Here is a 19,874-nt window from a genome sequence, read left to right as displayed (position 1 = left end):
ACTTGCTAACTTGTTTGTAATATATGGAGAGACGATGCTCAACATTGCTCGATGCGGTACACTTAGTTTTTTTTTCAGTTAAAAAATATTGTATAAAAACGCCACGATTACGCGATCCGATAATGAATATTGTTGTGATTTGGATTCAAAGTCCATTCACCTTCTGGATAAGAGGCCTTGACATGTTGATGAACCTCTAACATCAACTAGGTACACTCTGATGACTATATAATACACGTTACAAGGTAATACAATGGATAAAAACTCTACTATTATACAAAACTCTTTATATATATATATAAATGATTACAACATACCACACCTTCACGGGGATCGACCAAGCACTAGCACCGGCCGCAGCCGACCACCGGTAGCTTATTGCACATCCTCTCAATGTGTATATTACAATTCAAATACGTTAATAATTCCGCCGAATAACTGTTGTCACCTCTATTTTACTAATATACAATTTTTTTTTTTTGTAAAATTTTAGGATTCCGTAACAATAAATTTATTTTCGATGGTTTGGTAATTTTTTAAGTAAAACTTCTTTAAACCGATAAAAATACGTAGCGTAATCGGTAATCGAAAAAAATAGACCGCAAATTTTGTAGATCCGGATAATTGTTGTTATTACGACTTACTTTTGTTGAGTTTAACCACTATACAGGAATTTGCTGGTTTTAGGTTAGATAAATCTTCGATGATGATTACGATAACTTGTGCCACGAGAGCGTTAAAATTCGTTACTTCCGGAAGTACTTTTGGGTGATAAGTTTTGATTTCAAGCAAGTCAAGCGAAATGAATGTAAAACTTTACTTTTTATTCCCAAATCACCATTGTTTTGGAGCAGAATCAACGCAGTTGATGACTGAAACTCAGTATCCTTGAAAACATGATATTGTGAGCTAGTAAGAAATTAGAGAGCTTTGCTAGGTTGAAGTTAGAAAATTAGAGATCGAGTATTTTAATTAAAGGCGGACAGGGAGAACGAAAGTTGCTAATAAGGCATATTGATTCATTATCATACGTTTTCGAATCGAAAAAAAAGAAAAACCCGTTGGAAAAGAAGGTCTCACCCAAATTTTCAGACTCCAACCCATTTCGCACCAAAACTTAATGCGAAAATTCCAATATAAAGTTGGGAGAATAACTTTTGAAGTTATGGTACTGTAATGCAGGAAATTCAGTACAATCGGGAACGTTCCGCTGGTACTAATCTCCCTGCAAAAGGCCTTCCATTTACAGAAAGATGATAACAAAAAGAGGCAAACCCGCTAACCATTTAACACAGTGTTATGATCACATTATAGGAATTGCAATATTAAAAGGGCCAGTGACCTAGGAATTGCAATATTAAAAGGGCCAGTGACCTACCTACGTTACTACTTAGTTCTTGCTATGATAAATCTTTAATTTAAAGAAGATTTATTCAAAATCGTATTGCCGATTTCGAATGTTTCCAGCAGATTCAAAGGGTGGTGGCTAGGAACGGATAATTTCGATTTAAGTTTTCTCCTAGTTTTTAATTTGCATAAAGCTGCTATCCAAATAATTTCTGCCAGTATTGTCAGTATCATTGTAAGTGTGGTTAGTAATAGTATTACCCACTGAATCGATTTTATTTATGCTCGCATGAATGTTCCAACTATTCCCTGTAGGTTCAACTACCGCATGGGTATTTGAACTTTGAAATTTTTTATTTTTTAATAATAATTTTTTTGTAGAAATGAATCTCCTTTTGTAAATTATGTGAGGTAGTAATAATGTTAATATATAAAAACTAACTGAATTTTATTTACAATATTTAATGATTATTTAATTACGATATTAAATCCATTTTATTGTATGGAATTACGGTTTCATTTTCATAGATCGTTATTAGATTTCAATAATTTAAAAATAGTTTTTGTCGAAAGTTGAGGGCATTTTTTTCTTAACATCTTTTCTTAATAGTAAGATTATTTACACCACATTTAATTTTTTCCAAAAATTTGTCGTTAAAAAAACATAAAAATCGACTGAATTAAAGATGTAAGAGCATCAAGACAATTTTGGAAGGCTTGATTTTTTTATTTATATGAAATTGGACTAAGTCTAAATCAATTCTGAAAATTTTACAAGGGGTTGCTCGATTTCTCCAAAACTAGTCGGTTAAAATTAAAATAAAAACTATTTAAATTAAGATTAAAACCTTAATAAACTATTTAAAACAAAAAAAACCCGTTGTGTCTGACTAATTAAGGATGTATGATCACGTACACAAATTAAAAAATATATTTTTTTTCAATTTCGAGGGTGAATTATGTTATAATGACAATATAAGACGAAAAGTAAGAATACAATTTTTCGAGATTTGGAATAATTTTCAAAATATCGAAAATTGAAAATTTTGTTTAGTTATTTAGCTTTCGATACTTCGAAAACCAAGACAGATATCAAAAAATTATCTTCTTATTTTTCGTCTACATTCATGAAGTTAATTATAACAAAATTCATCATCAAAGTTGAAAATAAGGTACAAATAATTTCAACCACAAATCTAAACTAATCTTGGCGCTCGTACTTCGAATCAATGATCTTCCCCGAGTCAATAATGATTTGCATACAGTCTCTAGACGTCAACTGTACTATATCATTCCTAGAAATTACACGTCTAGAAAAATAACATTCATAATTAAGAATGGCATTTTTCTCCAAGGGTTATTGTTTCAAAAACAAATAAAACAACCCTAAATGAAAATTCGGAATAAATAATTCATTTGCGTATTCAAATGCATTTAAAATTAACCACTTTGGGTATTATCCAAACATAGGGTTGAAAATGTATATCGATTTCAGAGTGAGTATGTGTTAAATAATTGTATACTCACTTCACAAGCACACATAAGGGTAGAAAGAGATAGTTCAATTCAAAATTATAACAGGTAAATTTATAATTTCATTGTACATAAATTACATTGAACAATTACCATAAATACTTAATTATTTTATTATAAAAAGTTATTGATGAAAAATGGTATATGATTCACATACGCCATTTTTTATAGCACACCCATCATGTATTTTTTTCGTGTGATTATATGGATACAGGAAAAAATAAATTACCCTATTAATTATAAATATTTAACTTTTTTTCATACAGATAATTTCGAAAGAAAAAATTATGTATCCTTTGTACACACGTACAAAGAAGAATTAAACTTATTAATAATAATAATGGGGGTTTAACCTCCGTTTTTCTGACGCATGCCTAATCACAGAGGCCACCGACATCATTATTTGTTAATCTTTATTTATTCCATTACAAACATTTTTTACAATTACATTTTTGATGTGGGTGGAGTCGGTTACTTCGTTCTTTTCCAAGCGACGACAATGTGATCAATTCTGCACTCCCATTAATTATAAATTGTTCACACTGCCGCTGCCTGGATTCGAACCAACGCAACCTAAGTCTAAATAGTCCAACGTTCTAAAACTAGCGCCTTAGACCGCTCGGCCATTTAGGCTCTCTTATTAAAAACGTTCGACTTTGCATGTTTGGTTAATCTACTATGCACAAAAACAATTTTTAATTTCGATGAATTAAAAGTTCAGAATACTTCAAAGTTTTGAGCAAAATTCTATGCCTGGACATGTCTAAGCATGTACGTCTAAGTAGCTAAGAGTCCGGGCTGTTGTCAAATGCATTTCATACTGAAACTAGGAGGTTACTTACTTCAATAAAAGTAACGGCAGTGTGGTTAAAAGATTATCGGATAAAGGATAGGGATCTTTCCGCCCAATTATGCCAATGATGTCAACTGAATGATCAAGTAGTTGCCAGACTGCAAGATGCACAGTAACTTTCCCAAAATGACCACCTATTTCCATTCTTGCCTTCTTTATTGAGAGAAATAAGAAATATGGTGAAGTTAAAATGAATTTAACTATTAAATTATTTTGCTGCATTTTTAATTAACTAGTGCATTTAAAAATAAATTTATATAAAATTATGTAGAGGTTATGACTTACAAAGATAAGAATATTTAGCTCGCGATATATTTGACGCATGCGAAGAACGCGTGAGCAAATCTCTCATCACGCGGCTAAAGATTACCGAACGATAAAAGCTAGGGCTGACGGGTTAAACCGCACTCACTACCCCCCCCCTTCCTCAGGGATGTCTGAAATCTCGTTTAGGTCTTCAACCTCAGAACTCAGACTCCTATATTGAGTCAATTTCACACAAGGGTTTACATTTAAACCTATGATTTCAAAACAATTGCAATTTCTAAAAAACCAAAATCTTTGTATTAATTTATTTATTTTTGAAAAGTGAAATTATTAATTATTCAATCGAATCGCTTTTTATTATTCAAATGGGGAAATCCTGAATGTATAATTAAAACATATTGAACTTTGTATCGATTTTTAATAAAACAATCGAATTAACAAAAAAATTTTTTAATCGTAAAGTTCATTAACAGCAGCATGTTTATAGAAAGAAAACAGTACCAATAAATATTTCCATTTCCAATTACAGTAATTGATTATATTAGACATGTATTAAATATTTAGAAACCCAGCCACAAACAAGACGTACCACGCAATCATAATGAACTTATAATGGCTAATTTACACTACACGTATTTATATTATCAGTCAATGTACTCATGGTATAATAATTGTTGTTATTATCAAATAAATTACTGTCAATAATACATTGATTGTTTTCATTGTTATACATTCTTAGTAAATATGAATTATTATGGGTGACATTAAACTCTTCGATAAATCAGTTTCAATTCAAATTCCAACATAAGTTTAAAGCCGCCAATAAAAAAAACGCGGCACTTATTGTTTAGAAACAATATTTGTAGGCATGTAGCTTTGTTATCCTTGGTAATTTTGGGCTTTACTTCTTATTTTAAGGTTAAAAAAGTGAATTTGAAAATAAGCTACTCCAATAATCAAAGAATCCACTTGTTGAAATGCCAATCGTAAATTCAAGATCATTTTTTAATGATGCCCTGACGAACGGAACGTGACATGTCTCCCTTGATTGAAAATAAATTTTGCTACATTTAAAATAATTTCAAAGTTTCAAAAACAATCATTCAAAATTTAAAAAAATCAACAGTTTCTTTTTTATAATTTTATTTAAGTTTTTCTGTAAATATTTAACTTTAGAAAAAATTGTCGGATGATCAATTGTATTCAAATAGATTTTCAACATCTTTCCTTCTCTAAACTTTTGTTTTTCCTAATATTAAGTGAAAAATTTTCAAAATTAATAATAGTAAATAACGAAATCATGCCTCTATTACTATTTTGATTTGACGAATTGATTCTCCATTCTTCATGACTTCTGATACTCCCTATATATTATTTTATTTAGAGTAAATAAACTATTATAAAGGCAGGATCACACTACAATAAACAGTACATTATCAGTCAATGTACTTCTTATATTTATGGTTGATTATCATTTATATAAATTTATTGTGTAATAATAAAAATTATATTAAAATAATGTATTTTTATGATTCACATCGTTTTAAAGTTACGGAACAACAAGTGCGTTTTAGTTGTTTTTGTTTATAATGTTCTATCACTTGCACTCACAACTATAACGTGTTTTGCTTTGCCTGCTTTTATACACTCTGTGGGGACGGATAGGATGATGCCTCTGGTCTGGCCGCCTGCCTGCTTCTCTAGTCACTGTATTAGTGTGAATGACCACCAAGCTGTATTATGTTTTGTGTTCGTATATTACATTTTATAACATTATACGGCCAACAACGGATGGGTTCAATGCCGATGACCGACCTATTATGTGTTGATATTTTATTGTAAAATAATAATAATCATCCTTTAATATATATTATATGAAAAGCAACGGAATCCATAACTGGCATTTGTGACGACAAAAACATAATATTTGCAAATGATTCATCTAATTTGATGAACAAATGTACATTCTTTAGTATCTACTGCAATTCATTTTTTTTTTACTTGCAGTACCCGGTGGTGTTGCTGGATTTTCTTATTTATTTTTATCGCCTTAGCCCGTCAGCACTCGCTCATGCTCGTACTTTAATTAGTTGAATATAAGCGTACGCGTACCTTAGACCTTTAAAAACATTCAGACGCTCTAATCTCTTCATAGTAACAAAAAATGAGGGCAGTTTTTCCACCCCTAAAGCACTCCATTTAGTAACAGTGATAAAATTAAAAAAATTCTAAATTTTACCCCGAAAATGGACTTTAGAGGATTTTCTGGGTCGCTAATCATGAATTCAACGTCAAAAAGTAATTAAAGGAGGTTGCAATCCCATTAAAATCACCCCTAGACAATGGTTAAACAAATCTAGAAATTTTTTTTATCTGTAATTTCTAGGGGTGATTTTATTACAGTTGCAACTACTTTTAATCCCCTTTTGGCCTCGAATTTATGATTCCAAAAACTTCAGAGAGACAATTTCCGATGTGAAATTTAGATTTTCTAAATTTCATCACTTTATCTCTATTCGGTTAAATTTTGAATTTAATACATTTTTTATGTATGGCAGTTTTTTTGAGTGATTTTAATGGAATTGCAATCATTTTTAGTTCGTTTTTGACGTCGAATTCATTATGAGCGACCCCAAAAATATCCGGAATACCATTTTCAGGGTGAAATTTCGAATTTTTTTAATTTTTCTATCACTGATACTATTTGAATTGCTTTGGAAGTGGAAAACTATCTCCATTTTCACATTTTTTGTTACTATGCAGAGCTGAATGTTCCCAAAGGATCAAGGAACGCGTACGAACAAGAATTTTTTAAATTGGAGGTCTTCCATCACTTTTCCACATTTAGTGGTATTTTCCGGCATATTTTACTGTATCATGAAACTATAGCCCGAAGTATTTATCAGCCATAACTTAATTATTAGATAATCGAAACATGTATTTCGATTAATCGGAAATTGCTGCCTAATAAACTCATAAACCTTGATAAAAACCTTTACATTCCGAAATGGAAAACTTAGAATATATTTAAAATAATTTAATATTTAACAATTAAGTAATAATATAACTTTTTTTCATTGTTACAGACTGCCAGTGGTGAGTGATTGCTCACCGGGGCAAACTGCGCGGGTTAGTTCGAACCTGCACCCGACCAGTGGAAGCAGTATGGCCGTTAGTCGCGTGCCAAGTCCGCCACCTCAGGAGGTTAACACACCCGTTGCTGAAAACTGGTGCTATACACAGGTAAATAATAATTTTTATTTTTATATATATTAAATAATTTTCATGTTTTTACAAATTACTACAAATTTCAATGACTCATAATTACAATGTTTTCCAAGAATAGAGCACCCATTTCGAGTTGTTTATTAAAAATAGATTTTAAACACGCGTGAAGTTAAGTCGTGTGACTTCATAACATAATTTTTGTTTAAATTTATTTGTCATTTAAATAAATGATTTAATTATCATTTTATATTAAATCGAAGACAATATCTTTAATTTGTTATTTATAATTTTCGTTTTAATTAAAAAAATAGTAGTGAAAGTTTTTTTTTTGTACTTAAATTTTTCTGTTATTTATTTTTAATTTATAAACAATTATTAAACAATTGGTTGTTTTTTTAATGAAAAACTGACAAAGTATTTCAAAATTCCATTCTAATAATCACTTTATCCTACATTGTCAAAAATTAACATATTGAAAAAATTACTTCCTCCGTCAAACCGCTCACACCGTGGGACAAAAATATATCAAAATTTGCTGAAATATAAAGCATTTATGATAAAAAATTGAAAAATAGGGACTACTTCTTTGTCAAATTTTACATCGTATATTTCTTGTTTATCAAGAATTCTTCTTCTGGAAAATAGTTAATTTGATAGAAAAAATAATTAAAAATAACTCACAGGCTCTCAATGCCAAATCTCATAGAATGGCTTGTAAAATTTTTCGTCAAAAATTTTCGGGATCCAAAAAAATTTTATCGTATTTTTTTTTAAGTGGGGATCGGTTTGACTACGGAACCATAGTTAAAAACTATTTTTTTTAAACAAAATATATTTCTACAAAAAAAAATAAACTATATATGGATAGATTACATAACATTCCCATTGATTATTGAAAAAATATATGTTTGTTTACATAAAACACGTTTACAGCTGAATATCTCCTGTATGTAAACATCATATGCCATACAGGGTGGTCTAGTAGACGGGAAAATTTTTAGTGTATCAAAAAACCGTACAACAATGATATGGAATTTTTAAATTCGGAAAAATATTGCTTAGGTTATTCTCAACTTATGTCCCCGAGAGCATTCAAATCATGAAAGGGTACAATTTTAAATTAATTTTTGGCAGAAAATTATATTCTAATTTTACGTTTTTAAGCCACTTTCTTTCACAGATGTTCGAGAATGGTAGATTTCTCATAGAAATTTTACATTCTAGAGTTTGATTTTCCCCAAAAACATTGAAATATGTTAATTTCCAACCAAGTCAGACTGCATACCAATTTTTATGATTGTAAAAGCAACAAAATTGTATTAAATTTTACAGTTTTTCCCATTTTCCCGAACACAGTTGTTCCCATTTTTTCCCCGAACCAAAAAAAAGGGCTGTGATAAGTTTGACCGCTATGTCCGTCAGACCGATTTTGATTTCATTTGAAAGGTAATGGAAAGTGTTTTTAGCTATGTTTCAAATGCGAGTTTAGGGTTCTGCACCCAGAACAACTAAAAAATAGGCCATGATCCTCAAAATGGATTCAGTTTGGAGACGGCTCTAAGGAAAAAGATAATTTAATGGACATTGTTTTTAGATATGTTTCAAGTCCGTACCCAAAAACTTTGTCGAAGGTTCTATAAATTTTGTAAATTTCACTTGTTGATTAACGTTTGACTTATTACTAACCGTCGAACCCCAAAATGTTCTCCTATGTGTACTGCTACAAGTTTTACTTACCAACTGATCATTCAAACAGAGAAAATTATAATATAATTAGATATTCAACGTTGCTTCTTCGGGATGAAATATCTCAAAAACTTAATTTATTTAGTTTTATTCTACTCAGGTTAGTTAATTTTTCGCAACATATTGCTGCGTTAATATCTGCAAAGTACAAAAGCCTGCTTAGTTTCATATTTTTGAGAAACAATGTCCCGATCACTTCACTCATTTTTAATTCGGTGACACCCTGTAAAAAGATAGTTATAAAATGATAAGTATTCATAGCGTATATACAAAGCAGATAATACAAATATTTCTCCTCTTCGATATACTACACATAATATATATATATATACACGTTGTAACTAAATAGGAGAGAGATCATGCAATTTGAATTGGAACGTCGGGGTGTTCCCCTTGTCTATACGCTTTCTGGTGGAATATGTTGCTCTATTTATAATACAGTACGTATAATTCCTTGTCGTTGTGTCATATACGTAATATACGAAAACTAAGCAACATTTAATGTGTGTACTGTGTAGTAAGTAAATACCATATACCTCTAAAATATATATGGCTAATTCAATGTTTATTGTTCGAAAAACACTGGGAGAGGACTTTGACCTTTTGCGAATATCAAAATCACTAGATATTTTTATACTTCATATACAGGGTGTTCTATAATTGACTGCAGATCTCTTCCCTTCCTGAATAACCTGAAAAAAATATAAAAAAAAAACCTCTTTACCAAAAGGATCTGATTCCTAATTTGCGAGAGAATTAAATAATCCAATTCATAAAAATTTAAGATATTCATGAAATAACAGATCAATTAAACCTTATATTATTATAGTTTGGAGGAGTGATCTAAACACACGAACAAAAAAACTATTTAGCAATTTCATTTGCTGTCTTTATCGATCATCGCATTTAATTATCTAATAATCTCAATGGATTCTTGTTGAAATAAGCTTATAGATTAACATTCTGGATGTTGCTAGGGTCATTTCTCAGAAAAAAGCCCCTTTGTGATTTTTTTCTAAAATTCTCCGTTTTCGAGTTATTAACAGTTTAACGTTGGGAAAAATAAAAAATGCAACATTCACTTTTGAGGAGGGAGTTCGCTTAGCTAACGCAGCTCCTGCCCTATGAATCTTTTATGAACGTCATATTCTTACAATGTTGCCAATGTTCCAGAAAATATTAAAGGTCTTCTTAATTTGATAATAAAAAAACTACCAACCGAGAGATCATAGTAAAAGCTACGGTAAGGCTACATGGAGGGAGAATGATGTTCCAAAGAGGCTGGAATTGAATCACAAAGTTTATGGATGCTCCCTATTTTTAGTTTTGAGAGCCAAAAAAAACAGGAAAGCGAGATCAAGACTACGGGAAAAAATGAGTTGTTTGTCTTGAATTCGATGAAAGTTAAAAAATTTTCGCTGTACAAATTAATGTACAAAATGCTCAAATTTTTGTTGTCTCACAATTCTGGCCCTTTTAACGCAGCAGGGAACAAATTTTTGGCGTTTGAAAAACATTTGTTTTTTTATAAAACAAATTCACCAAGCCTGTTTAATTATTTTTGGCATTTTAATGCACGCCCCACAAAATTTTATTTCACCCCACGAAATCTTTTGGAAAATTTTTGTTCAAATCTTTGTGCATAAATTGTTGACAAATCGTGCTTATACCAAAAAGTTAACAAAAACAATTACTTTTTTTGGCAGAATACATGCGTATAAGATCAAAATTATCACAGAAATTTTCTAAGAATTATATTTTATTAGCAGTATATTATTTTGCTAGGTATATGGTATATACGTTTAAATGTACGGTTAACGACCTTTAACTATGTTCGTTATAGTACATGTGGATTACGTTGTATCGTTATAATACGAAACTTCTTTTGATTTAAAGTTTTGTAGTTCGCACAGGAGAAAAGAACGCGCGTTATGTGTATTGTAAAACTGATCGGATGGCTTGATGGCTTGTGTACGAGGTAAGGTAAGAGCCTTGTTGGTTGACTTTGGTTCTGCCATTACGATACAACTTTTTAGCCGTACTAAAAGTAAAATAACTTGTACTAACTACATTCATGGTAATGTAATGAAACTACTAAAACTATAAAGGTATTTCTATTATCTTCGTTATTTACTATCTGTTTAGAGATACCTAAAATGTTTATGTATGTACAGGTCGATTGTTTAGTTTTGATTCATTTTTTACCTTGTAGAGGTTATTCAATTAGGATTGTAGACAGTGGTATAAGAGCATCGTCACGAAAAAATTAAGATATTTTTGAAATTAGATATGGATGAAGTACGTCTGGCACACCCAAGAGCGAAAAAAAAGCTGCGAAAATTTCTTCACTTTTTTCGAAACGTACATTTTTTATGACCAAATCTTATCAGGGTAATTTATGTGATATTTGAAAAACTTCAGCTTCCACAGGTCAATCGACATAGTACTTTTAAGGGGCATCAAAATAAAACCTTAAGATGGGTATAAAATTTTTTAAAAAAAGGTATTTTTATGAAGTCTTAAATGTCTAAAATGGTCTCCATGGTATAAATACAAACAGCAATTCTAACCTATAATTTATGAAGTTTTATTATTCATGTTTTATTGACATTTATTTGAAAATGCAATTCTCTGAATCTTTAAAAAGAAAATTCATCTATATTTTCTTTAAAATTCATGTAAAAAATTAAACGACCATCTAACCCTAAAGTCATTCACAAAATCCATATTTTATCATGGTATTACCCTGGAATGAACAAAATTGTATTACCCAGGTACGTCAATAATAGCTTTATTCAACTGCCTACAAGCTTTTATAAAGGTGACGTGATCGCAAATTGCGTTTTGATTGTTTTGAAAACGATAATTAACGTAGCTTTAATTGTTAACGGTGCATCAAATCGAAAAACGTCTTTTAGTCTAAGAATCTATAGGAAAACGATTTTTTGTCCAATTAAAAATCGTTTTCCTATAGATGAAGAAAAGTAATCTGAAAATGGCATTGAAAAGAAAAACGAAAAATCTATAATAAAAAAGTAAATTTTAATATTTAAATATTTCATTTATTTTTTTATATATTATAACGCCATTTTTAATTAGAAACAGACAGATAAATAATTTCGCCTCCCAAATTCTCTCATTCCTAATTTACCGATAAATTAACATAAAAATAGTTTAATGTCATATTTTTAATTATTAATAATCCAAAAATTATATTAAATACTAAATTATTCTAATCATGCAATATAACTATTTTCAAATAGACAATTTGGCACGTAACAACACTCATTACCAAAAATTATTTTAAATATTCCAATAATAATATTTGGCCGTAGCTAAATTACACAAATATTAAAAATCACTTTTTGTTAGTGGCGTAGCTAGGTGGGCAAAGGTTCCGGGTGTATAGAGAAAAAAGCGAGTCCCTATGTCGTCTTTTCACGTTCCATGATGCACATTACAATATAAATATATTTATTACTAGCTATTTATACCCATCAGCTTCGGTGGACCTAAAAATAAAAACTATCGCGTTATAGCCTTGATTTCTCTTGCTCTCACTTATTCCCCTTCCATAACACTGGAAATAGGAACAGAGATTGTTTTACACAAGTAAAATATATTACAGAAATCTTACATTTAGTTTTAAAATGATATTCATAGATGGCGTAGTGAAATGTCAAAGGCAAATTTAATTATTATTTTTTAATCTATCTCTTTATAAATTATAGCCCATGTGTTAGTCTGATGTATGAGCTATATTATTATAAAATCTCATTCAAATCCATTCAGTAGTTTTTGCGTAAAAGCGTAAAAAACAAACAAACATCTATACTTTCACATTTATAATATATAGGGATGCAATTGATATCAATAACGGGAAAGAAAACTTTCAAAAAAGTCCTAGTCAAATTCACAATCTCTTGAGTGTTTTAATTTTTGCAAATTCGTCTGTAACTTGACTCAAATCCAAGTTTGATTGCGCTTTGTTTTCTATCGAAATTAAAGTCAAAATCAGTTAATAATTATATATAATAATTTCTGGTCATTTGTCTATTCAAACTTGAGTTTAAAAAAACATTCTTTACTTTTCAATAACTCTTTTATCGTCAGAAATAACGATAAAATACAGTACATGCTTATCAAATACGCTTGGCGCATGTATTGAAAGTCTTAAATTAGGAGTTCTGTTATTTTTGTCAGGCTCTACGTTTGTTGAGCTTCGAGACTTTGGTGCACTGCACCACCTAGCCCTACGCCCCTGCATTTTGTGCAATAGAAGCTCTTGAGTAAAACGAAGCTAAATATTAAAACTAAAAAACGTGAATTCATTTTTACAGCATCCATGTACAACTATCACTAGCAAAAGGTCTTAGATTCAATGGGGACTCGTTTAAGCCAAAAATTCCTACTAACTTTCTATCTCTTCATTTTCGAGTAATCCGTGTTAATAGGCGGCAGAATGAATATATGGACCCTACAGCAAATCTCCCTTCCTAGAAGGAAAAAGGAAAACGGGAGTATATTAATCAAATTTTGAATTCAAGAAATTTTCTGACTGACGAAATTCGCGTAATTTTAGTCACTACCTACAAAATAATAACATTCAAAAATATCTTTGTTCATATTTAGCTCTCTGAGGACAAAATAAAATACAATCTCTTATCTAGAAAAAAAATTTGTTTAAAAAACAAAATTTATGGAGCCATAAAAATAATGCCACAACAAACAAAACAAGCTCGTTCGTTCGCTTACCTTGGCTTACCTCTCGTTTGATAAAATATGTGTGTATTTTTTTTAATCATGATGAGTACACAAACGAAGACTTAAATGGTCGAACTCGCATTAACAGCAAAGCGGTCACTGGCCAGCTTAGATCATTACTCCCTATTCTGTGTGCATTCAACTGGTTACGTTTTTTTTTTTTTTAAACAATATTTAAGTATCCAGTGTGTGATATAGAGGTTAACCTTTTTTGGTGGTTCGCATCTTTTTTATTGTGCGTGTTCTTCTGGCCTTGAATGTTGGATGATTATCGGTGTCTGTCTCTGTGTGGTATAAACTCACTTCTAACGTCCTAAAAATCTTTTAGGACTGATATCAAAACTATATAGACCCTTGTTTTTTTTGTTAATAATTCGATTTCCACGAATTATAAATGTTTAAAATATTTTAAATGGTCCGTTGTAAACAGGACCGTCACCCTATTAACGAAAATAGTTAACCGCCTAGAGCAATCGAATTTGAAGGTAGTGTAGCGGAGACAAAATGCAGAAAAATATCAATTAGAAGCCGTATGCCCTATGGCAAGTAAAAAATGTAAGTGCAACTATTGGGGGAAATCATTTTGCCATGTAGCTTAAACTAGAACTACGACCAAAGGCTTAAATTAGGTTTCAGCAGGCGTTGAATAAATAGAAGGATGTTGAGAAATCATAGTAATTTACAACAAAACTGTTTGAATGTATGGATGAACTTAGTTATGATTCAAGCCTGCTTATGATCTCCATATTGACTGTTTTGAAGTCATTAGCGATTTTCCTAAAAATTAATTTTCTCATTTAAATATATTAGAAGATAAATTTTTCGATATATGCCTGAAAATAACACTAAATACTCTCAAGGACAGAAATCTGTAAAAATTCAACGATCAAAAGCAGCTCATTTTCAATATATGAGAAAACGAATACCACTAGCTATAATTTTTTTACGTACAAATATTTTCTAAGGAACTACCTTAATGATCCATTTTTAGGTCACCCATAAACAACAGGAAATGATAATGTGCAAATGAAGGTTGTGAGATAAATAATTTATACATATTTTTTTTATCGCGGTTTGAATTTGTTTTCTTGTCTATCAAGGTAATATAACCCCAAAAAACAAAAGATTAGGCAAAGAAATAATCCACTAGCTATGAAAAAAACATCAAGTATTATTTCAATAAGTTGCCTAATATATTTCTCAACACCTCTTCTAAAAAGACGGTGATGAAAATTCGCAGCAAAATCAATTTTTGGAGAATGAAAGAGAAATTAAAAGAGGCTATCGAGCTTACTCAGATTACAAAGAAAACTCTCTTAATCTACTTTAAACTTTGTTCTATGTAAATGAAATAACACTTGAAAGAATGAATCCTTGAAAGGACCATCGCATTAAATATTTGGCTATAACGTCCATAAGCTATCACAAAAACGATTTGGTTCAGGGGACCCGGGACTGAAGTACAATTTAATTTTCTTTATATTGAAACAAAATTTGTATAAATTAGATTAAGACCATTTCCATATTTTTCTCTATCAATCAGAAATGTATATGAGCCGCATACACAGCTGCCTCTTTGTATGAAGCATTCGAGATTTTATAAGCCACGTCTCTTTTATTCGGTTGGTCTATAAATTTATAGTTATCCAATAGAATTTGCCACAAATTTCGTAACATTCCAATGTGATGACGTCAAGTTTTTCTACCGATTCACTCTCTGTATTTCTTTTTTGAGTGGTGCGCGTAAAGAAGTTTCATTTCAAAAGTCTTCAGACGCCTCAAATCAATATATTATCCATTAGCCAATAACTAAGCCATTGGCGACGTGTTGTTGAGCTACAAAATATGTTGAATGGATTTCCTGCCAAAGAAGCAATTATTCTTATATTTCCAGCCACTTTTCAATGGACTATCTGTTGGACACTTTTCAATCCCATATCTTCTTGTCTGGTAAAATTCAAGAAATCCGAATTATAATAACTCCAAAATATAAGCCACAAAGATTTAAATCTATAAGAAGCATGAAATTAGTAAGTTTAATTATTTAACAACGGATCACTAAACACAATGACCATTATAGATTTATAATAATTTTTTTTTTAATATTATTTTCTTGATTTCTGTGTTATTGTGAAAGTTTGTATAATATCCAGTACACAAGAATTAAATACAACAACAACAAAAAAAGTTGAAGGAAAGTTAGAGTAGAAATGTTGAAGGATTTTTATCGTATTTGTGAGTGGTATAGTAGTAGATACTGTGTGATCTCAGACATAATTTACATTTGGATCAATGGAGCACGCGCTATTAGTGAAAGTTTTTTTTTTAACTATTAACTCTATATTATTTTACACACAATGATTTTTTTTAACCATATATGTGTTTTAAAAATTATTTAGTAATAACAAATTTTTTTTTACCAAAATCTATTTTACACCATAGATATATAAAATACATCAAAGTATACTAAGTTTAGTCCTAAGTTTGTAAGTCTTAAAAATATTGATGCTACGAACAAAATTTTAGTATAGGTGTTCATAAAATTACCTAATTAGTCCATTTTCGCTTGTCTGTCAACAAGATAACTCAAAAACGAAAGATATCAAGCTGAAATTTTTATAAAATGTGCTCAAGATAAAATATGTGAAGTCGAGTTGATAAATGAGCAAAATAGGTCAATTTGGTCCTTGGTCTGTAAAACCTATAGTGTAAACTGTTAGAGATAGAATAAAATTTTAAATGATTAAAAAACAGAGAAGCTGTAAGCATTCAAAGATTGTTGCCCATCTCCTTTTAGCAAAACAAAGATTTTTTTGTATTTTATATGTATCTCTATGGTGATATCGGACAATGGCGTCACTAACCTACATCTTCCTCTTTGTTTAATTAGGAATATTAAAACGTTCATATTTTGCGTAATTCTAAAGATTTTCAAAATCCAACTTGTAAATGGTATCCCCGTCGTCTCCTGGAGTTTTCGGGAAATTCGTTATATAATCAGTCTAAACTCGTTACGCGGGGGTTTTTGGGGTTGCTGAACACAAACAAAGCGAGCTAATCAGCCACCAGGTACCTAGTTTAGGGGGTACCTTGGGCATCAGGTACCTCGGTGATCAACTCTGTCGCGGTATTCGTTCTCAGCGACCCCAAAAACTTCATAGTAATATGTATGGACCGATTTATAACGAATTTCCCAAAAATTCAAAAAAACGACGGGAATACCGTTTATCCTGAGCCCCTGGTAATTCGGAGACCAATTTTGACACGATATTCGTGTTTAGCTACCTCAAAAACACCCCGGAGTAACAAATTTGGAATCATTTTCATCACTAATAACCGAATTGTGTTTAATATATTTACTGCATTCAAATCTGACTTACTATTCAAATTTTTCGAACTTCATTGCTTCGTTTCTACGACTATTGCCATTTAAGATTCAAGTGGCTAGGTTACGACAATAATTGTCTCCGGCGTAACCTTAACCTTAATATGTTATGAGGATTTATGAATTAATATTCTGGCCAATGATGTTCTTTAAAAAACGATCCACCCACTTCCTTCACCACATGGTGTTTCGCTTGAGCATTTAGATCCTTAAGGGTACGAAGTAATTTAGACCAACTGTTACAATTTTTTTTATTACAAGGTTACAAATAAACAAAATACAAAAAACAAAAATTAGTATCAATAGGTTTTAATTTAAAAAAAAAGTATATATTTAAATTGAAACTAATTAATAAAATTTAGATTTCCATTCACTTTAAAATAAGTTAACTGTTGTATATTGCACGGTTGGAGAAGATCCTTTAATTTTTTATTTGTGTACTATTTAAAAAAAGATGTGTTATAAAATAAAACATTAACTACATTGTACATATTATATTAATTGCATACTATTAAATTGAAATAAAATAAATTCATGACCTGAAAAAATGTAACCTTTTATGCAAGGTTAATAAATTGTTTAATATAACATTATATATATATTTGTAAATATAAAAGTTTAACATACATCTTTCACCTTTATATAAAGTGTTTTAAATATAGGTTGAATCAGAAAGGTCTTAAAACATAAGTATTATTTCCTTGGTCAAAAATCATGGGAGGAAATCTTACATGCAATATCAGCTACACTACTTGCTATCTGTTATCGGAATTTAATTTTAACATTGAATTTTTATATAAATCGGGGTTACGATTTATATAAATCGGGGTTATAATTTTTTTTTTAATAATATGTATGTTATAATCTTTACTCAATTTAATTGTTCATGGGTAATGAATTTTTTAATATATCATTTTTCATCCTTGTAATTTTATATGAAAACCTAATTTGTATATCTACATTCTATTATCTCGTAATTTTAACCAAAAAACAAGTGAAAACAAACAATTGACGCAGTTAATTGTTGAAATACCATGTATAGACAGTGTTGATTACTCACATTACACATACATACATGTCACACATATATAACTGATATTCACATATACTATAATACTATATACTATACAATTTGTGCAATATTTGCACCCTCACGGGTATACAGTGATGTTTACGAAAAAATGTTTCAAACAAAAGTTGTTTATTTTTTGATAAGGATCATTTTTTATATTTAAACTTTTGTTATATCTCTAACGGTTTACATGATGGGTCCTTCGTACCCAAGACCCAATTGACCTATGTTGCTCATTCACGAACTCACTTTTTACGTCCCGAGTACGCTGTAAAAATTTTGGCTTGATATCTTTTTTCGTTTTTACCTTGTAGAGACCCTTACTAAAAATGAACCATCGAATTCTACATCAAAGTTAAAATACTCTTATATTATACGACTAAGACTGTTGTATCTGGGTCATAGGCTTGAAAGAATCAATTACATCGCAGCGTCCTGCAAGGAAGACCGCTGCCGATAAGAGGAGCAAAAACCATTTTCCTTGCTAACAACGAAAACTATATTTTTGTGCATAAGTAATTATGAGTTATTGTGATTCGAAAATTTTAGGCAATTTTGAATCCAATTCAAAAAAATACTAAATAAAAACATTTTTCTGTTTCAGGTCAAAGTAGTTAAATTCAGTTACATGTGGACCATAAACAATTTTAGTTTTTGCCGAGAAGAAATGGGTGAAGTATTAAAATCTTCCACGTTTTCTGCAGGTGCCAATGATAAATTAAAATGGTAAGGTTTAATTTCCTTTGACTTTTTAAAATCATATCAATGAATTTTATTTAATGATTTTATTTTGATGTTTTTTTAGGTGTCTCAGAGTCAATCCCAAAGGTTTAGACGAAGAAAGCAAAGATTATCTATCATTATATTTATTACTTGTATCATGCAATAAAAGTGAAGTACGAGCGAAATTTAAATTTTCAATATTAAATGCCAAACGTGAAGAAACAAAAGCAATGGAATCACAAAGAGCGTATCGATTTGTACAGGGGAAAGATTGGGGTTTTAAGAAATTTATTCGAAGGGATTTCTTACTTGATGAACAAAATGGTTTACTTCCTGATGATAAACTTACAATATTTTGTGAGGTAAGCTCATTTTCCATTTACTCATTTTTCAAAAGCATTTTGTATTACTGAACCACTTAAATACTCAATCAGTTATATAATAATAAAAATAAAAAAAGCACCTGGACCAATCTGTCACCTGAAGGCGAGACGTCTCCATGTTATTTTAAGCTGATGAAGCTATAAAATTCTGCTGAGGGCAGACAACACCCAGAAAGCCTGCACTATGCATGACTTAAGTAAAATTTTTATTAATTCGTTTTTGTATTGATTTTTTTAGGTCAGTGTGGTAGCCGACAGTGTAAACATCTCAGGACAGTCAAATACAATACAATTCAAAGTGCCAGAATGTCGGTTACCGGAAGATCTTGGTATGTTATTCGAAAATCAAAAGTTTAGTGACGTCACGTTATCAGTTGCTGGTAGGGAGTTTCAAGCGCATAAAGCCATACTAGCAGGTTTGTAATATGTTTTATTTTCTTAATTTTTTGCCACTTGCACTAAAAGTTTTACAATAATTATCTGAAACCGTCTCAAAAGTAGCACAGAACAGCCGAACAGTCTTAAATGAGCTAGCGTGACAAATGAATATAAACATGGTATGGGTACCGGGAT

General features: G+C 30.5%; 1 protein-coding gene across 5 annotated transcripts in view; it reads left to right on the top strand.

Annotated features, from left to right (window-relative positions):
- The window catches only part of LOC123305166 (protein roadkill), a 281,683-nt gene that overhangs the window by 259,744 nt on the left and 2,065 nt on the right, over positions 1–19,874 (top strand). For all 5 annotated transcript variants that reach the window (XM_044886799.1, XM_044886801.1, XM_044886797.1 and 2 more), the window contains 4 exons: positions 7,087–7,243; positions 18,800–18,921; positions 19,001–19,280; positions 19,540–19,717. In XM_044886799.1, coding sequence (XP_044742734.1) covers positions 7,087–7,243; positions 18,800–18,921; positions 19,001–19,280; positions 19,540–19,717 — 737 coding nt within the window. The remainder of the gene's footprint in view (positions 1–7,086; positions 7,244–18,799; positions 18,922–19,000; positions 19,281–19,539; positions 19,718–19,874) is intronic.

This window comes from Chrysoperla carnea, chromosome 1, assembly GCF_905475395.1.
Source record: "Chrysoperla carnea chromosome 1, inChrCarn1.1, whole genome shotgun sequence".
Taxonomy (NCBI): domain Eukaryota; kingdom Metazoa; phylum Arthropoda; class Insecta; order Neuroptera; family Chrysopidae; genus Chrysoperla; species Chrysoperla carnea.
The sequence above is the reverse complement of the archived record's forward strand: the minus strand, read 5'-3'. Positions and strand labels throughout refer to the sequence as shown.